Source organism: Mirounga leonina, unplaced genomic scaffold (assembly GCF_011800145.1).
Source record: "Mirounga leonina isolate KUSES-001 unplaced genomic scaffold, KU_Mleo_1.0 Mir_114, whole genome shotgun sequence".
Classification (NCBI taxonomy): Eukaryota; Metazoa; Chordata; class Mammalia; order Carnivora; family Phocidae; genus Mirounga; species Mirounga leonina.
The window spans coordinates 341,306-358,951 of NW_023270265.1; the positions used below are offsets into that span (position 1 = coordinate 341,306).

General features: G+C 55.9%; 1 protein-coding gene across 1 annotated transcript in view; it reads left to right on the forward strand.

Moving 5' to 3' along the window:
* LOC118021074 (cadherin-23-like) overlaps positions 1 to 17,646 on the forward strand; it is a 328,706-nt gene that overhangs the window by 186,474 nt on the left and 124,586 nt on the right. The window contains 3 exon segments of the mRNA XM_035021097.1: positions 14,803 to 14,808; positions 16,597 to 16,746; positions 17,210 to 17,368. Of these exon segments, the coding sequence (XP_034876988.1) occupies positions 14,803 to 14,808; positions 16,597 to 16,746; positions 17,210 to 17,368 (315 nt within the window).

A 17,646-nucleotide genomic window follows, 5' to 3' on the forward strand; every position in this document is an offset into this window, starting at 1 on the left:
GGAGCAGGAAGGCTCCATGTCACACATTCAGCAGAGGGTCCATTTTCCAGCTCTGGATGCTCCAGGCCACTGTTCAACTGGGCCCCCTATATCCATCCACCAGCATCTACTTTGCAGTAGAGACACAGGGAATATATGTCCCTGCCACCCCAGGGAGTGATCCCAGTTGCCCTAAACTCTCCCTGCCTGCTGATGGGACCCAGAGCATGGATCTCCATTTTCATATTTTCCAAAGCAATTTGAAGTAGAAACCAAACTCTAGAAGCAGTGAAGAGATTGGAAAGAGAGGGAGGGGCAGGCTGCCAGCATCCACGGAAGCAGATGTGAGTTTTTACACTTTCTGTGGATGTATGATTATCCAGTTATCCAGACTCTTGTTTCCCTCTATTAGGGAGATAAGTGGGATCTGGCTGGAAATCACCCACCTCCCACTGGATCCCCTGAGCAGTATAAAGGAAGTAGATAGAGTGCTTCCAACATTCTGTACCTCTCACCCAGCTTGTGAGTTCATCAGTGACGCAAAGCTGAGAGAAAGTAAGGAGTGAGGGCTTTGATCCAGGGAGCAACCAAGATGAGGCACATCCAGAAATGGAGGTCAGCACTGCCCTTTCCCCAGTCCCCATGCCCCAGGCCAAGGTGCCCATCCTGGCTGCTCCTGTTTCTAAAAGGTTCTCTGGTGATCTGACTGCCTAGCCGGGTAAGAGTCTGCCCAGAGCCATGTCTACACAGCTGGTACCTGGAATCCATGTGGCCTTGGTGAGCATCGCTCTACAATTTTGTTTGCTGGGCAGTGGGCAGGGGTCCGTTTGCAAGACCGATGTTGTGTCTCAGCTTCAGCTCACATTTCCGGGGTTTTTCCGCCAAGGTTTAGGTTCTCCAGGAAAATATCTGTTGATTTCAAAGCAAAGCCATTCTGGAAGGGAAGCCAGGGGGAGAAGGACAGCCCCATCTGCTCTTTTTCCTATTAATTTCTCCCCAGTTGCCTTCACTGAGGCTCTTATTATGATGGTGGTGATTATTAGGATTTTTCTGTGCGTGGCTGCATCCCATGGTGTGATTCCTCCCAGCATGCTAAGCTCCAGCCTCCCTGAAGACTAGAGGGTGTCCTCGGTGTGATTCTGACACCTCCTAATTTAGTCTCATCCGTAAATCTAATTAGCGTGCTATTTACACCAGGCCCAGTAGGCCTGGTGGGGGTGTGAAGCAGGCAGCCCCATTCCTCACCCTCTCCCCTCCCCAGTGCCTGCTCCCTAGCTGGGCCAAGTCCCCTCCCACAGCTAGAGGTGGTCTTTCATCTTGGATGTGGGGGATTGTACCCCTTTCACCCACCTCCCTGGCAGCTGACACTTTCCCCACCCCACCCCCGCTTAAGATGGGAAGTGGTGGGAGTCATTTTGTCCTTAGGAGTCACACTTCCTAAATGCAGAGCCTGGTCTTGCTGAATACCCCCACGGGGATCAGAAGCAGAACTAACGCACTTCATCCTCCATCCTCTTCCTCTCCGTGACCTCCTGGCTGCTTCATGCCCACTACGGTGCCCCTTCTACCATGGGCACCGGTGAGCCCAGTCTCATCCTAGAACGTGCTCTCATACTCCCACACTTCCCCACCTGCCCCATTTACCACCCCCATCACACCCCTGACAGCCATAGATGGTGTGTCTTGTTTATCCCCCTGTCTCGAAGAGTAAAGGTAAGCACAGCCCAGCTGGGAGTGGTCCCTGCGTGTCTCACCCCATCACTGTGCCCACGGGCAATGAAACATCATAATTAACAAGTATCAGGGACGGCAGAGCCCCACTGGGCAGCGGTGGTGAGGTTGGGCATGGGGCCTCCTCCCCAGAACCAGTGCCCAGCGCTGCTTGCCTGAGCTTCTGCAGACTCTGTCCCCTGAAAGGGGGGAATGGTGCAGGGGTGGGTGCGGCGGGGGCAGGAGGCATTTCAAGGCAAGGCAGCGTTTCATGACTGTGTTGTCACTCTACCCAGGAAGGCACAGGGCAGACACTCGCTCCCTCCTCCCTCTCCAAATCTTCGTTTCTCCATCTGTTACCCATCTGATTTGAAAAGGAATTGAGAGTGAGAATAAATTCTGAAAATCAAGGTTGTCATACATTTATATCCCCGGTTAAAAGGTGCAGGTTTTCCTCTTCTTGGTCCTTGGCACGTGCCCTGAGTCCAGTGTCAATGGGCAGGTGATATCTCTGCTTCTCTCACAGGGGCAAAACTAGCCTCCGATGAAATCTTGCACTAGGGTCAGAGCAGTGCGAAAGCTACGCCAGGCGGTGAAGTGCAGGGTAGGGGGCACCCGCGGGCCTGGGGCAGGCGAGCATCAGAGATGTCCTAGAGGGACTCTTGCATCGAGTGAGGGTAGGAACCAATTCATTAGTTTATGTAGTTGACAAATACTTGTTGAGCCCCTGCTGCATGCTGGATGCTCACAAGTGAACACAGCAGCCAAAGTCCTGCCCCCGGGGCAGTGGCCGTTTGGGGGGGGGGGGGGGGGGGAAGAAACAAGTATATCTATGGCAGACTGCAACCAGAGCCATGGAGGAAAATAAAGCAGTCCTGGGGAGGCGGAGGGGTCGGAGGAGGCCTCTCTGATGAGGTGACATTTAGGAGAGACCTCAGTGAAGAGGGGCAGGCCACATGGACACTTGGAGGAAGAGCATTTCAGGCAGTGGGCATGGCAGGCACATGGCCATAGGCAGGAGTGCACCTGCGCATGGTGCAGGAAGCGTGAGGAGGAGTGGGGAGGAGTGGGGAGGAGCGGGGAGGCCGGAGACTAGAGGAGGAGGTCAGATAGGCAGCTGGACCATTAGGGCTTGGCTTGCACAAAGCCCGAGGGAGCAGGAAGCCACCTAAGGGTAGTAAGGGCCTTACAGATTGAAGTATTGTAAGGACAGTCCTTGAAAGCGACCCAAATGTTCATCCACTGCTGAGTGCATAAACAAAGTGTGGTAGCTCCACAACGGACTATTACTCGGCCATGATGGTAACGCGGCCCTGACACATGCTGCCACGTGGATGAAACTAGAAAACCTTATGCTAGGTAAAGAAGCCAAACACAAAGGGCACATAGTGTAAGATGCCATCTGTATGAAATGTCCGGAACAGGCAAATCCGTAGTAGACACAGAACGCAGACTCGTGGCTGCAGGGGCTGCAGGGAGGGAAATGTGGCGTGATTGCTCACGGGTACAACGTTGGCTTTTAGAATGATGGAAATGTTGTAGAACGGTATAGAAGTGGCAGTTGCACAACACTGTGGATATCCTGAAAACCACTAATTGTACACTTTAAGATGTTAAAATGGTGAATTTTATCTCAAAAGAAAATTATTTTAAAGGATGCTCTGGCTGGTGGGTAAATAGACCACCCAGGGCAGGGCCATCACTGGGAAGTAAGGACAGTAATTGGAGGTGCTGTTGGGGAGTGAGAAGGGGTCAGCTCCTGGACCTGTTTTGAAGGGAGAGTCAAGGATTTGCTGGTGTGTCTGTGTGCATGTGCATGTGTGTGTGTGTGTTGAGGGCTGTGTGTTACAATGACTGCACAAGGCTTGACCGGAGCACTTAGAAACATGGAGTCCTTCCTTCCTGAGATGGTGAAGCAGTATGTTTAGCGAGGGGAAAGTGGAATCTGTAGTTTAGCTTTCAACATGTTACATTTGACATGCTTGTTAGTCATCTATATGGAAACATCGAGAACGCAGAGGGGGTATGCTGATAAATATCCAACAAGCAGCTCTAGGTTGGGGGCCCCTCATTTGTAGCAGTCGGTGGTCTGTCTGAGGTAAATCCTATCACACAGACCTCAAGCCGCCAGCATGACCGCAGCCGGCTCACCTAGATCCTGGAAACCTAGCACTTGGCTCTCCAGAGTCCACCATGTGGACCCAGGCTGGAGATAGAAATGTAAGTGTCACCAGCACCTGGACTGTATTTAGAGTCACAGGTCCAGCTGGGCTCACTGAGGCAAGGGTGTGGGTGTAGGGAGAGGGGGGCTGGGGCACCCCAGTGTTCACGTTAAGGGAGATGGGGATGAGCCAGCAAAGGTGACTGAGAAGGAGAGGCTCCCCAGGGAGGAGGAGGACCTAGAGGGAGCACGGCAGGACTGGAGCATGATGGGGAGTTTGGGGGGACAGGCACTGTGCAGGAAGAGGGGCAGGGCTCAGGAGAGAGAGGAGGCAGCCAGCCCTAACATGCAGCAATATTTGCCAATTAGCATATGGATCTGTGTTTACTTTTCTGTTTTCAGCATAATGACTCTTAATTGCCCTCATTAGGGAATGTCCAAATCCAAATCCACTAACGTTTACAGAGCAGGCCAACCAGGCTGTTGGTTTTTTTTCTTTTTTAATCCACTTGACTCTCTGCTCCCCGCCTTCAAAGCCCTTCCCCGGCACACTGACAGGCTCGCCTCTTAGAGGGATGCAGGACTGCCCCTCCAGCTCAGCGCATCAATGCAGATGTTAACTGGTCCTCTAGGGACAGGACTGCTTAAATAAGCAGACCGCTATGGGGAAGTGAGAATCAGGTGATCTCAAAGGCATTATAGGAAGTGAAAGCAGCCAGTCTATATTCTATGTGATTCTTTGACATTCTCAAAAAGACAAAACTATAGGGGCGCCTGGGTGGCTCAGTCGTTAAGCGTCTGCCTTCGGCTTGGGTCATGATCCCAGAGTCCTGGGATCGAGCCCCGCATCAGGCTCCCTGCTCAGCGGGAGGCCTGCTTCTCCCTCTCCCACTCCCCCTGCTTGTGTTCCCTCTCTCGCTGTCTCTCTCTCTATCAAATAAATAAATAAAATCTTTAAAAAAAAAAAAAAAGACAAAACTATAGTGACAGAGAACCCATCAGTGGTTACCAAGGGTTAGGGGTAGGAGAGAGGTTGACTATAAAGGTAAGCACAAGGGAGTTTGGGGGATGGTGGAACTATTCTGTGTGCTGGTTGTGATGGGGGAACACGAATTTATACATGTGTTAAAATTCATAAAACTGAATACCCCAAAATGTCAATTTCACTGCAGGTTAATTATAAAAATTATAAGTTATTGACAACTTCTCCCCCACACACACACCCCCCAAAAAGATGAAGTGAAAGGTGGCAGCATAAATATCACCACTGGTGAGCTTTTGGACTCAGCACCATCCTTCTCTCCACTGTCATTTAATTCTGCAAGTATGTAATGTGCACCCCCTATAAAGCCAGAAAGGTAGACTGGAGGGCCTTGAATGCCAAGATGAGTTTGAACCTAATTCAGCAGGCAAGCGGGAGCATCAGTGATTCTTGAGCATGAGTGGTATCCTCAGAGCTATGTTTTAAGTTGATTAATCTGGACACCAGGAGAACAAGGACGGTGACAGAGGGTGATGCCAGATGGCAGGAAGGGCAGGGACCGGATGCGGGGTCTGTGGGGTTGGAATGCAGCTAGGGTTTGGAATCCCAGGGACGGGAATGGCAGAAACCCAGAAGGGCAGGCTAGGAGGTGGAAAGAAGATGGGAGCTGTCATCACCTGCCTGCTAGGCAGTGGCCAGGCCCTCCTGGTATCCTCTTCACCTCAGCTTAGTTCCTCATCTGAACGCCCTCCACCCACTCTTGCCCACTCTCTCCATTTCTGTCTCTGTTTTTCTTTGAGTCTGATTATCCTCTCTTGCCCCCCTTCCCAGCCTTCCTCCTGCCTGTCTCTGTCTTCTGGTTTTTCCTCACACCCACATATTCACAGATAAACACACGCGTAGCCCATTCATTCGTACATGTATCCCATTGTCCATTCATCCGTAGTTGTTGTGTGCCCCATGTGAGTGCCTTGCAAGGTGTGGAATACGTCAAGTAGGAGGGGCTCTTTGCAGTCCTGGGCAGCTGTGCCCGGGTTAGACTTCTGGAATGCCACAGTGGCTGCTGAGTGACATGCAGGGCTGTCCCCAGGCATGATCACCCATCTGCCTGAAGCCCAGCACCCTGTCCCAGCCCAGCACCCATCCCTTAGGGCATTTGTGATGTTTTTGTCCATGGGAAGGTGATGCAGAGCTGGGCAGACCTCCCTGGCCGAGGGCTAGGATGAGGAAGAAGATGAAATCACTCCCAGATCCCCAGGCCCAGGTGCCTGGCCTCTACACGGCCGTGAGCCCTGCCCTCCCACCTGAGGCAAAGGGATCCCTCAGTTTGAAAGGCAGCCCAGAGAGGGCAGTTGGCCTGAGGTCACAGAGCATGTCAGTTCCCGGGCTCCCGGGACCCCCCCCCCTCAGCCCCTCCCTGCCACCCGGAGGCCTGGGGAGGTGGACTGGCAGTCGGAGAGGCAGAGGAATACAAAGTGGTGTGATTAGCGGCAGGCAGTGTGCCCTCCCGATTTCCATAAGGCATTTAGATGTCTCTGCTTTGCCACACATTTCTTTCTCTGTGGGAATAGGGAAATAGTCTTAGCATGGTAAATAGACAGAGCCAGGCAGCTGCTGAGTGCAAAGTGCAAAGCCCAGCTCCGCACTAACCCCTCCCTGCTCCTCCTCCTGAGGCCCCTTGAGGGCTGGATGCCCCCTCCCCCAGCCGGCCAGGCTCATCCTCCTCCTGCAGCGGTCCTGCCCCTCAGGCTACACGATCCTTCCCAGCAGAGGCCCCAGAGGGAGGAGAGGGACAATTTTGGGCTTGAGGCAGACCAGGATGCACAACCTTTTTTTCCCTGCATTTTGGATTCTCCTTCCTGCACCTCTAAGAATACTGACACCCCACGTTGGCCTCTTGCCCAACCCCAACCAAAACTCCAGTGCAGGGTTTGCTGGCGGAGTGAGGGAAGGAAGGAGTTGATGGCAGGTATGGCCGTGAGGTCCAAGTTGGCAGCTTCTGATCAGAGTAGTAGACCTTGAAGTTAAGAATGTGGCCACCTGTGCTGGGAGGCGAGCCTGGGCTGCCAGCAGGACCACAAGGAAGGCATTGTTGAGCTTTCCACTTGGAGCATGTGCCTTTCAAACAGGGTCCCTTGCAGGAGAGAGGGAAGGAATGAGGAGGGGGTGCATGGCCTGGGGGGATCCTTGAGATCTGGGGGGTGGGGGATGAAACATGTCATCCTGGAATGAAGAGCTCAGAGCCCCAGCCTCATAAATCCTACGCAGCACCCTGTCATGTGCACATGAATTTCCATGTGGCCTGAGAAGGTCCCTAAAATCTCCTGGGCCTTCAACATAAAGCTTGCCCTTTGACCATGCCCACAAGCACTATTAAGGTGAGTCTCAGCCTCCTGGCCAATCCCCCTAAAGCCACTTCATTTCTCTAAGTAACCCCTGGACTGATTGCTCTGATGCCTAGAGGTCCAAGGGCAGCCCGAAGATTTGGATCCCACCAGAACTGGCTATTTACTTGGGGCATAGAAATGAGGCCAGCATGGCTGGTTCCAACTCTGGGAGCTCTGCTGTATTCAGTGGACATAGGTGGTCCCCAGGACCCCTCCAAGATGGGACCCTCAGAGAGCAAAGGTCACCAGGGCTGAGCAAGAGCCCTTGGCCAGCCGTGCAACCATCTTCACTGGCAGAGGACCAGCTCCTGTGCATGAGCTGCATGAGGACTTGAGCCTCCAAGGTGGTGCCGCCTTGGGGGAGCACCTGTTAGACGCTGGGACTGGTGTGTCAGATGCTCAGGGCCTTGTTTTCCATTCCGAGTGCATGACTGACACACCTTCACAATGGGGACAACTTGCCCTGCTGGGCTCTCAGACATGCCTTGTGGTATTGGTCACCAGCTCTCCTGGTTTGCCTGTGACTGCCTGGGTTTTAGCACGTTTAAGTCCCACGTCCTAGGGGCAAGCCTGAGACGTGGCCTGGTTTTTCCTCACACCCACACATTTATACATGTTGAGAAACTGAGGCTCTGAGCCAGACAAGCCCAGAATGCAGAAGAGAGGCAGGTGGCCAGGGGTAGCTTGGCTCTGGAGGTGTGAGAGTCCCATCTTGGAGGGGTCCTGGGGACCACCTATGTCCACGGAATACACTCACTTCCCAGAAGAGCCGGGGCTGGCTGTGGGGCCAGCGACAAGATCTGTCTTGAGGGAGGGAGGGGAAGTGTGCACGTGCAGGTGAGGAGCACCTGCCTGCCTCGTGCCCTCGTCTGTGAGCGAAATAATACACACGTCCGCGTGATGAAATTGACAGCTCTCTAGTATTCTTTCTCCAAAGTGCCAGCTGCCGATCGGATTGAATTAGATCTCACAGGGGTTTTTGCAATACATGGAATTCACCAGCAAATTACTCTTAAAGAGGGAAAATCAATCATTTGGAGCAGAGATAAGCTGAAGGCAAGGCAGCCTCGGATTGATCCCGTCTGTGCAGGCGTGTGTGGAATTCAGCAGATAACCTGGGGAGAGGAGGAGGGGGAGTCTGGCAGAGAGAGGGGCAGAGGAGAAGGAAGAAGAGGAAGAGGAGGAGGGAGGGGGAAACAGGAGGGGTGATGGAAGAGGAGGGGGGAAAGGAGAGATGGAAAAGAGAATGGGGGGAGAAAGAGCAAGGGAAGGGGAGAGCGGGACGAGAGGAGAGGAGAGGGGGAAAAGATGAAGGAACACAGGGAGGGGAAGAGAAGGCAGCAGCTGAGGAGGAAGAGGAGAGAGGCCTGGAGCAGTAGCAGGAATGGAAGGCAACCCAGGGGAGCACAGCAGGCATGAAGGGCCCTTAGAGAATCACCTCGGTTTGCAGATCTGGAAACTGAGGCCCAGAGAGAACGAACGGCTTGCCGTAGCCACACAGTGACGAATGGCCCATCCTGCCCACGCTGCTCAAGGGCCCAAACCACAAAGGAGCTTGGGGAGGAGGGTGTGGGTGGGCTGAGAGCCTGAAACCAGGGGAGTGTCCTTTACCTGATATGGGCCTGAGAGGCAGCCCACTCTCAGGACAGAGAAACTGAGGCTCTGGGCCAGACAAGCCTGGAATGCAGGAGAGAAAGACAAGGCTGAGTTACCAAGCGTGTGCTGTGCCCTTTGCTGGGGCCCTGGGTTGGGACTGTGTGTCCAGGAACAGGGCGTGCGGTCCGGGGAACGTGAAGAGACAGAGACAGAAGGTTTCAGTTGCAAGGAGGTGCCAGCATCAGTTCTGGACTCTGAAACTTGGAAGGTCCCAGGGGGTTGAGGCAGAGTAAGGGGATGGAGGCAGTGGCCACCGCACGGCGCCTTCCGGTGGCCCTCTGGACTCTGCCTTCACGGTGGGCAGCCTGCTGTGCTGGGCATGGGACGCTGCCATGGGGCAACAGGCAGGGCCCGGGGAGTGTGGCACCCCCCTCTTAGGGGCAGGGGACTGGTGGGAGAAGCAGTAACATGAAGGGGTGCCGAGAGGCCCGCCTCCTGCCAAGGTTCGCAATGGCATGTCTGATTGGGGTTAATTAAGTGAAAGGCTGGACAATGGGGTGATAAAGAATCCATCTTCAGTGGACTTTGATTTTCGGCTGCTCGCGCTCGATAGCATGGAGGAGACCAATAGAGCACAGAGGAGAAGGGAGACCTACAGGCCCTGGCCAGCATGGGGGGGGTGGTCCACTCGCCCCTGCACACATCCAAGCCTTTGCCCTTCCCTGCCTGCCCCTCTCATTCCTGGCCAAGGTCTAGAAATCAGCCTTCCCCAAGGCCACCTCCTCCCCTCCCCCACTCCCTTCTAGAACTAGAATAACAACCCTTATTTACTGAACACCCACTCAGTCCCAGGCACTTTACCAGGATCTTATAGCTCACCTACAATGGTGCTGTTAGGTGGCCCTCATTCTTTCCATTTTGCAGATTAGGGGATTGAGGCTCAGAGAGGTAAGAGCTGTTGTGCAAAAGCACACAGCTGAAAAGGGCAATTGCTTCCATCTGGAGTCAGGTCCAACCCCAAGAGGCCGTGCTTTGAGCCACCACTGAAGCTTAGGGCCCCACACCATGGAGTCGCTGGTCACGGGGTTCTTCCCTGGCAGGTCTGAGTCCTGGACACGGTTTCTGTAAGGGTGGCCCTGACCCTTGGGGCACATCTGGGCACTCCAGACCCCAGCCCCATTCCGGGCTTAGCTAAGACTAGACTACCAGCCCACAGAGCTCCCTGGCTCTTCTCTGTCTTGCTTCACAACACTGCCCACCACTCCCAACATAAAGGCCACCTTGGGCCTTGCTGCCCTTCCCTGGTCCTTCCTCTTCTGTGGAAAGGAATTAAGGTCCCTTGCAGGGTATATCGTAGCTCACAGGGTAAGGGGAGGTCGGTACCCCTAGCATTTGGGGTACGAAGAAAAAGAAACACACAAAGCTCCTATCAGAGAGCCTCCTGTCTTAGGCAAGAAAACATAACTCCTATCACCCACCAAAACAAGACGGGGCAAAGACACAACACTGCTTCTGAATCCTGCTGGTATGCCTTGTTCTCCCCACTTCACAGATGAAGAAGCTGAGGCTCCAGGAATGGAAGTGCGTTGCCCAAGGTCATACAGCTAGAAAGTGACAGAGCCTGTTCCCCAACCTGAACCTTACTTTCTACTACACATCACATCACTGGTCCCCAACCGGCTCCTCCCCTGACCTCTAGCAGGGAGATGGGCCTCTCCAAGGGGTGAAATGGCAGGGAGATGCGGGGGTGCGGGGAGGATGGAGGAGAGTGGAGAACCAAGCAGGAGCTGTGCAGGAGGTCATCTGTGGGCCTCAGGTCCAGGGAAGTAGTCTGGGGGCCGGGCCAGACCTTCCTCCCTTTGGAGACCAGGTCTTCTGCCGGAGGGATGTGTCAGTGTCTGCAGGTGATGTAGGGAAGCTGTGCTCAGAAGTCAGGTGCAGACCCTGAGAGAGCCCAGACCACCCCCCTGCAAGCCCAGGGCTGGGGCCTGCCCGAACGGTGTCCTGGGCCCCCCCCAGAGTTGTGAGCCTTCAGTGAGCCTGTAGAGGGCCCAGCACATACGAAGCTCTCAACTAGATGGAAAAACACGGCTGGGTCACTTCACGGAGCCAGGTGACCCCTGGCACGTGGGTCCGCTGGCCCTGGGAGCTTCGGAGAGACCAGGAGGGGTGTCCTTTCTGGGTGGTGTCTGCTCCAACCGCCCCCAGCAGCGGGAGGTGGGGGGGGCAAGGTTGAGGGGAGCCGAGGGTGGGGAGGCAGCCCCTTCTGGCAGTGGCTGATAAGGAAGGCCCGACCGGGTGGCTGCCCTCTGCGGCGGGGGGGGGGGGGGGGGGGGCAAGCCTTCCGTCACCGGACGCAAAGCACGGCTGGCTGCACGGGGTGGGGACGGTGGGGAGCGAGGAGTGATCTCCTGTGTCCTTCCCCCTTCCACTAAACAAATAAAAGCCGAGCTGTCGCAGCCCCTCAGGCAGCCACTGGGGGCCCTAGCCCCGTGCAGGGAGGGCAGCGCTGCCACTCCGGGACCCGCGGCTGTCGCTTATCAGGCTTCTCATCGCCTCTCCCAGCTGGAAGAGAATTTAATCCACCGGCCTCCTCTCCACATGCACTGGGACTCCTTTTGATGTTCCTCTTTATCTCCCTTCCCAACAAAATTGCCCCTCAACAGCTCCAAGAGGGCCTCCTGCCTCTGCCCGCCCTGCTCCCTCCCTCCCAGCTCCAGTGAGCAGCCCTCCCCTGGGCCTGGCAGAGAGGGAGGGGCAGGCTCTCACCCTCCACCTGCCTGGTCCCTGACCTTGGCAGAGGAGCCTTCCCCTGGGCCTCGCTCCTGCCCCTGGGAGAATGGGGGAGGAGCCCACCCGTGCCCTCCCGGGCCAGTTCTTTGCTTGCCCTGGGAGCAACATTGTGCAGTGGGAGGGGGCTGGAGAGCTGGGCAGTTGAGAGCTCACACTGTGATAGAGACAGAACAGACCCAACTTCAGATCCTTCGCTGGCAGCTGTGAGGCCTGAATGAGTTGCCCTCCCAGGCCTCCCTTTCCTTCTCCAAAAAGGGGTGCACTGACGCCGATGTCAGTAAAGATTCTGGTTAAGTCACGTGCAGCACACAGTTGGGGCTTGATAAACAGAAGCTGTCTGGCAGAGGAGTGCAGTTAATCGGGGTTTTGCACCGCTTTAGTGAACGGGATGAATATCACATACATATCCCATCCCCCGAGGGGCTCACAGTCACAAGCCAAGTCCCAGCAGGACTTGGCCCTCTGGGCAGGTTCTGAAGGGGGCAGGCTGAGCATTTAATGGGACTTAGCCGGACGGTTGCCCTGGGGTCTCAGGGCCACTGCAGGGCTGAGTGAACATCCAGCCAAATCTAGAAAGGCAGGGACCTCATTCCTTGAGATGCAGAAACCTGGCCTGAGGGGCCAGTGCTCCTGCCCGTCCAGGTACCCGGACTGAGTCCACACTGAGCTCAGTCCCACCTTCCCAGGCATCTCTTCCGCTCTGGTCTTCCGTCCGCCCCCACCCCCGCACGCCCACATCCCCGTGGGTGTTTACTGTGCTTTCTCTCTCCAGCTGCTCACACCACACCTCCATGGTCAGTCTTCTTCCCTGTTCTCAGATTCACTCCCTGCCTTGCCTTGCTCTGTCCTGGCAGTTCTCAAACCTCAGCGAGCATCAGGACGCCTGGAGGGCTGGCTCCACAGTGCTGGGCCCTGCCCCTGGTGTTTCTGAAAGGTAGATCTGGGCGTGGCCCAAAATATGCATTTCTGATGAGGTTTTTGGTAAAGCTGAGCTACTGGTCCCTTTACCCCACTCGGAGAACCACCACTCTGCCCTAGTGGTTCTCACCCTTGGATGCACATTAGAATGAATAACATGGAGAGTGTTACGAGGTCCTGAGGCCTGGCCTCACCCACGTCTGATTTGCTTGGTCTGGGGTGCGACCTAGGCATGAGGATATCTTAAAGACCCCTCCAGGAGATTTTGTTGGGTGGCCCAATGGAGGACTCCGCTCTGCCTCTCCCCTGCTCGCCCCTCTGGATTCCTGTGGGTGCCGCCGAGCCCCTGCCTGCCCCCGCTGATGTCTTCGCAAGCCTGGCTGCGCAATGTGGTTCCCTAGGGAGCATCACAAAACTGCAGCTGCCTGGGCCCCACCCCGGCAGGTTCTGACCCAGTGGCTGTGGGCATCTGCGTGTCTGAGTTTTAGAGCCACGCTGGTGGTTCAGATGTGCAGCCCCGTGAGGAGGGAGGGCTGCCTCGGTGTGACTTGCACTCACTGCCAAGTTCACCTTCCTCATTTTCACCAGTATGCATGTGCTTCAGAGCTTAGAGTGCCTCCCCGTTGCTCACGAGGGCAGTGCCAGAGCCCTCCAGACGGTGCCTGCAGTGGGACCCCCGCCCCCCAGCCTCCTGCTATCCCAACGATCTCACCAGCCCTTCCCCACATGCACCCCTTGCAAATCAGCTCACTGTCTGCCTCCTCACCGATTCCTCATTCCCGCTCCATGCCTTTGCGAGGCCAGCGGGGGTCCCAGACCAGCAGTGGCAGGGCAGGCGGCCCCTGAAACTTGTTAGAAGTGGAAATTCTCAGGCCCCAACCTACCAAATGAGGGAGTCCTGGTGGTGGGCAGCAGTCTGTAGCTTAACAAAGCTTCCAGGTGCTTCTGATACACGCTAAGGACCGAGCTCCGTGTGTAAAGCCGCTTCCTCCACCTGGAATCCCTCCTCTTCTAGCTCATTTTCCCTTCGTTCCTAAAGCCAGTTCAAACCCCCCCCCTTGGGGCAGCCTTCCTGGCGTGGCCTCATCTGTTGGCGCTCGCTCAGATTCCGCCCTGGGGTGCTCAGCGTTACCGCCTCCGTTTGCTCAGGGAACTCAGACTGCACTGGAGCTGCTAGTGGGGGAGGCCCTGACCCCACTTCCCTCGGCCTAGACGGCACCCCGGCCTGGGCTTTTATCTTCACTGTGCTGCCAGCAAGCTGTGCAACCTTGGGTGACTCACTCAACCTCTCTGAAGTCCATTTCCTCTGGAGGGGTTTCCAAGATCGGTGTTTCTTCTTCTCCACCCCATGGCCCGTGGGAAGAGGATCGCACAGAGGAGTGGGTGAGGAAAAGCTGCTGAAACCCAGTGACTTCTTGAGCTCCCACTGTGTCCCTGCTCTGCTGTGGGTTTGCCCTGCCTGAGGCCTGCTCTGTGGGCTTGAGGACTCCCAACATTCCACAGTAACCACAGAGCATAATTCTGCGGTTATTCCGAACGGCGTCTGGCCAAGAGCAGGTGTTCGGTGTGCGGTGCTGTCATCGTTAATATCGGCCCCCGTTTGTACACTTCTGGAACAGTCTCCGAGACCTGGATCTAAGTGACAAAACCCCAGCCAGAGCGGTGCGTGTAGCGTGCTGCCATTGGCGTCAGGGAGAGGAGGCCCAGAAACCTAGAGCTCGTCGTATTTGTGTGGATTTGCTGGGGAAGAGACCCCGGGACGGGGTGTGGTGATGGCCTCTAGAGAAGGCTGTCCAGTGGCTGGGCCAGTGGGGACAGGGAGATGGCAGTGTGCCCTTTACACTTTGGAACTATGTGAAAAATTTTCCATGTCTGTATTTATCGTGTCTTAATGTTTTCTGTGTTAGGAAGATTAAAATGTGACGGTGCTTGGGGTCGTTTTCTGCAGGGGTTTGGTCCAGGCTTCTGGAAGGAGGACATAGGGATGTGGCCCACCCCCCACCCCACCTCCCTCTGGGTGAGGACCGAGTGTGCTCAGAAGCCCTAGTACCTCTTCCTCTGCTTCCCTCTCCTTCCTCTGGGTGTGGGGCCCATCAGATACGAAGGGGACTGTTCCTCTGGAGCAGGGTGGGTTCCTAGGGTCCACTCGGCCCCTCTCCCTTACCCTGACCTCGGATCTCACCATCTTTTTCTCTCTGGTTCCTTCCTCCTCTCCGTACCTTTCCGGCTCCTTCTCTGTCTCCATACCCTTTGACTGACCGAACTCCCACTGACAGAACTTGGTAAGTGAGCCTGGGAAGGGCAGGGGCTGGGGAGGCCGGTGGGCAGTGTGGGGAAGGGGTTTCAGGGGGCGTCCTGCTCCACGTGCCCTGGCGTAGCTCAGCCGGCCCCCACCTTCTTGGGCCTCCAGGTCCCATGGTGGAGGGAGAGGTCTTGGTGTCACCTGCTCAGAGCTGTCACACTCTGCCGGTCTTGGCTATTAGTGCCCCTTCGGGCATTTAATTGGGCCTCCATCTGACGGATGGATTCCATGCCAGGGAGAACTGAGGACTCCACACGCTGACAGGGCCGAGGGAGCATTGCCTGCACCATCTGCAGGAGCCACTCTGGGTGGGGGGGGCTCTGGAGGCCCTGCTGCTTGTCTGGACCCCGAGATTGGCAACACTCCTGTTTTGCCAATTTGTAATTGCAAATAGGAAAAAAAAACTCAAGAGACTGATGGGTAAATAATAATATGTATTCATTCCACAAATATATTCGACCACCTGGGGGACAGGTCCAGGGCTGGAAGAATCTCATGAACTCTTAGGCTTCACTGGGGGTGCCCTTTCCAGCCTTGCCAGGATCATCCCCTTCTGACCATGGAAAGGCTTCAAGATGGCCTGGCTGCCCCCGTCACAGCAGGAACAGGTCTGGAAGGGATCCCTGGGCAACCAAGAAGAGAGGCATGCTTCCTTTGCCAGCCCTCGGTTCCAAAGAAACACGTACACAGAGGGGCTATGCTGGGCGCTGGGCCAAGGGTGAGCAGCATGGGCAGGAGGACATTCCCTCCTGGTGCTCACAGCCCAGGTCTGTCACCCAGTGAGCATCTGCAGTAAGGGTCAGGAGAGGTCTCCACGGGTTGGTTACAAACCATAGGCCATCTACCTAGGTTGAAGGAGGCTTATTTGGGGGTAATTTCCCCCCATGGGGGGTTGAATCCATCGCCGAGCAGGCCAGACTCTGGGGAGTCAGTAAGCCATGTCTCCCACCTTCATCACTGGCTCTTTGGACTTGGGGGCCCGGGTAGCATGGAGACCTCACACCCTTTGTGTCAGAAGGAGCTAAGCCGTATCTGAGGGCTCTGTGAGCTCGGGCCTTGTTAGAATGATCAGAAACACCTGACTTGGAGTGAAGCACACACACCCCCACACCTGAAATTATGGGCTGCGGCAGAGCCCATGGAGGACCCTGCAGCTCTGAGCTACCTGGAATCCAGTGTCCTCTGGGCTACCGCTAGCTGGCTACAGGGTGGGGCCCATGGGGGTTCACTTTGCCATTCAGCTGGGTTATTCCCTTTCCATGTGTAAGGAAACCAGTGTTCTCCCTGACTGACCTGTTCCGGAGGGAGGGAGGGGAAGAAGCTGTGTTCTGCTCTGTCCCTCATGCCCTCTCCTGCCCATGCCTGCCGGGGACACATACTTGCTTCTCTCCCCTCCGGCCCTCTTTCCTGTCTGCCTGCTGGGTCTTCCAGCTACAGATCCTCCCCAGCTGGGGTCACTGGGACTGAGGAAGGGAGCAGGAGGTGGGAAATGAACCGAACCATCTGGAAGGGCTATTTGGGGGCATCTGAAAGGATATCAGAGGCAAAAAGAACTGGCAGAGACTTCTAGCGGGCCCGGATGTGGACAGGAGGCAGGGTCTGAGAGCCAGGCCAGGGTCACCCAGAGGAGGCCAGACCACTCTGGTGTGGGGTGCAGGCAAGCCGCACTATGGACCCTGCTCCTCCTCTACCTCCACCACACCACTCTGCTCTGGACCCTCCGCCTCCTGAGCCCTTTCTGACTGGTTTCTTCTCCATTCTGCCCCAGGGCCTGAACAGCATGTTTGAGGTGTACCTGGTGGGGAACAATTCCCAGCACTTCATCATCTCCCCCACCTCTGTCCAAGGGAAGGCAGACATTCGCATCCGGGTGGCCATCCCCCTGGACTATGAGACTGTGGACCGCTACGACTTTGACGTAAGGCCCCCTCCATTTTTCTTTGTCCGGTGGGAGGCTTTCAGGGGAGGCAGAGGGTGACACCATCTCCTTAAACTCCTCCTTCCACCTCTCCCCATTTTTCCCCTGTGTGGATCTGACTCAGGAAGCCCACTGAGCCCATGGCAGGGGCTGGGCTGAGCCTCCCCTTTTCAAGGAGGACAAGGAAGTGTCTGGGAATTGAGCAGCATTTTCCCAGGCACGGGCACAGCCCCGGAAGCCCATAAGGAGCCTCACGGCCCAGCCCCCGCCAGCCCAGCCCCCAGCAGAATCCGTGGCCACCCTGGCTTCGGAGCCCTGCTGGAGAGACTCCCATCACTGGGATGGGCAGTGACTCAGACAAGAACTCTGGGTTAGGACCTGCAAAGACCCCAGGGGGACTTATGGGGACAAGGCTCCGGGAGCATGTGAGAGCTCACCCGGGGCCCCCGCTCTGCACACCCAGCTCTTTGCCAATGAGAGTGTGCCTGACCACGTGGGCTATGCCAAGGTGAAGATCACCCTCATCAACGAGAATGACAACCGGCCCATCTTCAGCCAGCCACTGTACAACGTCAGCTTGTACGAGAACGTCACTGTGGGGACCTCTGTGCTGACAGTCCTGGTGAGTCCTGCTCTTCCACAGGGCCACTGAGCTCTGGGGAAGAGCACGGGGAGGCAGCCAGAAGGCTTGGCCCAAGAAATGTGGGTGGTCAGGGAAGGGGGTGCCCCTGAGCCCCCAGAAGTTGTGGTGTTTGTGTATTAAAGCATCTGGACTCTTTATGATGGGGCTGCCATGGTTAGGGCAACAATGTTGAAAGAGGACCAACCAGGAGGAGGTTGGAATTGGGCCAAGGACACTGGTTTTCTGCCTTGTCCCTGAGAGGAACCGGGCCTAGTTGG